This window comes from Centroberyx affinis, unplaced genomic scaffold (genome assembly GCF_046629955.1).
Source record: "Centroberyx affinis isolate AG114_WGS23_722 - 3 ecotype Tasmania unplaced genomic scaffold, CSIRO-AGI_Caff_v1 ptg000563l_1, whole genome shotgun sequence".
Classification (NCBI taxonomy): Eukaryota; Metazoa; Chordata; class Actinopteri; order Beryciformes; family Berycidae; genus Centroberyx; species Centroberyx affinis.
In genome coordinates this window covers 1-2,500 of record NW_027279206.1, presented here as the reverse complement: position 1 = coordinate 2,500, position 2,500 = coordinate 1, and the positions used below count along the sequence as shown (strand labels likewise).

The window sequence follows — 2,500 nt, the reverse complement described above, 5'->3', positions numbered from 1 at the left end:
TTCTTCATCACCCACAGGAAACACACCAACAGGTGGCGACTGGTGTCTGCCGCAAGGGTGGCTACTGATTTACCTTGCTGTGAAGAGGAGAGGAGAGACGTACATTTATAATAGGGTATAATGTAGCTACTACTGAAGAACAAGAGCACCTACACACACACAGGGAAGTACATACGCAAAACATCTGGGCCTGCCTGGGCGGTAACTGATTTACCAGACTGATGGGGTTCAGATAGGAGAGAAATAGAATGATACAGTACATGAAAGAAAGTAACCCCTCCCAAACCCCTATACACACACACATTCTCTCTCTATCACATACACACACACACACACACACACAAACTTACATACTAACATGCATCTGCTGTATGCGCAACCAGGGTGGCCACTGATCCACCAGATTAGAGAAGTGCAAACTGATATAAAACGGTATTCCAATGTATATACAGTACATGTCAAAAAGAATTCAAACATCCTGGGACAAACACATACAACGGCATCCACATATGTACACCTCACCTCCTTTCCCTCTCTCAATATATAACATAGCTTATGCAATTTGGTGGATGCTTTTATCCAAAGTGCCATACACTACCGTGAGTGCATGTGTATTTATCATGGCTGGCCCCACTAGGAAACAAACCCATAACCCTGTCAGTGTCTTGCTCTACTCATTGAGCTGTATAAAACCTTGTGTGTACCCAACCCATCAAACAAGTGCATCATTCTCAAGAATCGCCAGTCCCTTTCACTGCGACTTTAGTGAAGTATGGTTCTCTATCCCATCTTAATAGGGGTTAAATCTAGTGTAGATGTGGAATCTGATTAATTTACCTTCATTCGTCTGATGATGGATCGCTACTATGGAGGGCTACTGCTGCTCCACTGTGTGGCAGCTGTGATAAATGTAGCCATTAACCTCCTAGTGCTCTAGGTGTCCCACCTAGAACCTGGTTTTCAGGTCTTTTTTCCACACCGGGAGTGAGTGAAGCTTACCAGAACCAACTCAAAATACGTGTAACGTGTAATCAAAAACACAATTTGTTTATTTGAAACTATAGCTCATGTGACAAGTCATCTCTGCTGGTAAGAAGAAAAGAGTCACAGAAATTTTGCTTGGAGGGAAACTGAGTGATGTAAATAAGAACAAGCACTAAGGCAGCCGTGTTTGGATCTGTGGTGGAAACCAGGGCAATGGCTCAGTTGTGTGAAAATCAATTTTTCCACAACACGATTTCATGTAACAACATACAGGGAACACATTCATCTGTTGGAGAAAAGCAGAGAAGTAGGAAGAGAATGGCAGTGTTCAGTTTTAGTGCCTCTTGTTGCTGTAGCTACATTTGATGGATGTGTTTGTCAGACAGGACGGCCCTGTTCACTTATGATGGCAATGTCTGCCCATAAACCATCTCCTGCAGACGTGTGTGTGTGTGTGTGTGTGTGTGTGTGTGTGTGTGTGTGTGTGTGTGTGTGTGTGTGTGTGTGTTAGTGTGAAGGTGGGGGAGGTTGGGGGTTGTGTGTGTGTATGGTTTGGATGGATGAAGTGTGTGTGTGGCTCTGACAGCTAATCAATCTACCTTCATAGCAGCTCACCTGTTAGGAGGCAGAGCACTCACGGATACAAACACACACATGCACAAATACATGCGCGTGCACACACACACACACACACACACAGACCCATACATGCACACACACTTTTGAGTTTTCAAAAGCAATCAAAGGCTTACGGTAGTTTGTTATTATCATCATAACCATAAGAAACGATTTGAGAGTTTTACCATGGATGCCATGGAAACGAGCGCACTCCTCCCCAGGGTGTTGAAGGGGTTCCCGGCAATCGCCATGGCAACAGACTGATTGATAGGTGGGACATTTTCAAGGTCGTCCTCAGGTCCGCCTGTCTTGTTTTTCCCGCTGCGCGTGTCGGCGACTGTGGTGACAAACATGGGTCAAATATGTTAATCAGGGTAAAACAACCGCTTAACAGCTTCTTTCAGGAAGTAAAAAATACAGACTCTGACTTATTACACTTTCTATCATCACTAATAAGGTATTGCAACTTTTCTGTGTAAATCCATCATGTGTGATTTGAGAGTGTGCATGTATGTGTATGTGTATGTGTATGTAATTTGTGTGTGTGTGTGTGTGTGCATGTGTGTGTGTGTGTGTGGGTCTGTACCAGTGAAGTCCAGGTAGTTGGTGGAGTCGATGATGATGCCCACCAGGGGGAGGTAGAGGGCAGCGACCTTAGCTCTGACCTCAGGTTTGATACAGCGATGGTCTAGATCATGGGCACACAGCAGGCTGTAGGTGGCATTGATGGCCTTCCTCTGGACCTTTCCCCTGTACACACACACATATATACACACACACACACACACACACACACACAAAAAAAACAGAAAATGGTGTTAATGAAATCTGTGTGCGTCTATGTTCAGGGGGCTGTCAGTGGCATTGATGACTATCCTCTATATGTTCACTAAGTGCA

The 2,500-nt window shown here is 44.6% G+C and overlaps 1 protein-coding gene across 1 annotated transcript in view; it reads right to left on the bottom strand.

Moving 5' to 3' along the window:
* LOC139643148 (dedicator of cytokinesis protein 8-like) overlaps positions 1 to 2,352 on the bottom strand; it is a gene marked incomplete at its 5' end in the record, with an annotated part of 22,343 nt that extends 19,991 nt beyond the window's left edge. Inside the window, 3 exons of the mRNA XM_071518316.1 lie at positions 1 to 77; positions 1,788 to 1,939; positions 2,189 to 2,352. The exon at positions 1 to 77 is cut by the window's left edge and continues 106 nt beyond it. Of these exons, the coding sequence (XP_071374417.1) occupies positions 1 to 77; positions 1,788 to 1,939; positions 2,189 to 2,352 (393 nt within the window). The remainder of the gene's footprint in view (positions 78 to 1,787; positions 1,940 to 2,188) is intronic.
* Positions 2,353 to 2,500: the final 148 nt, after the last annotated feature.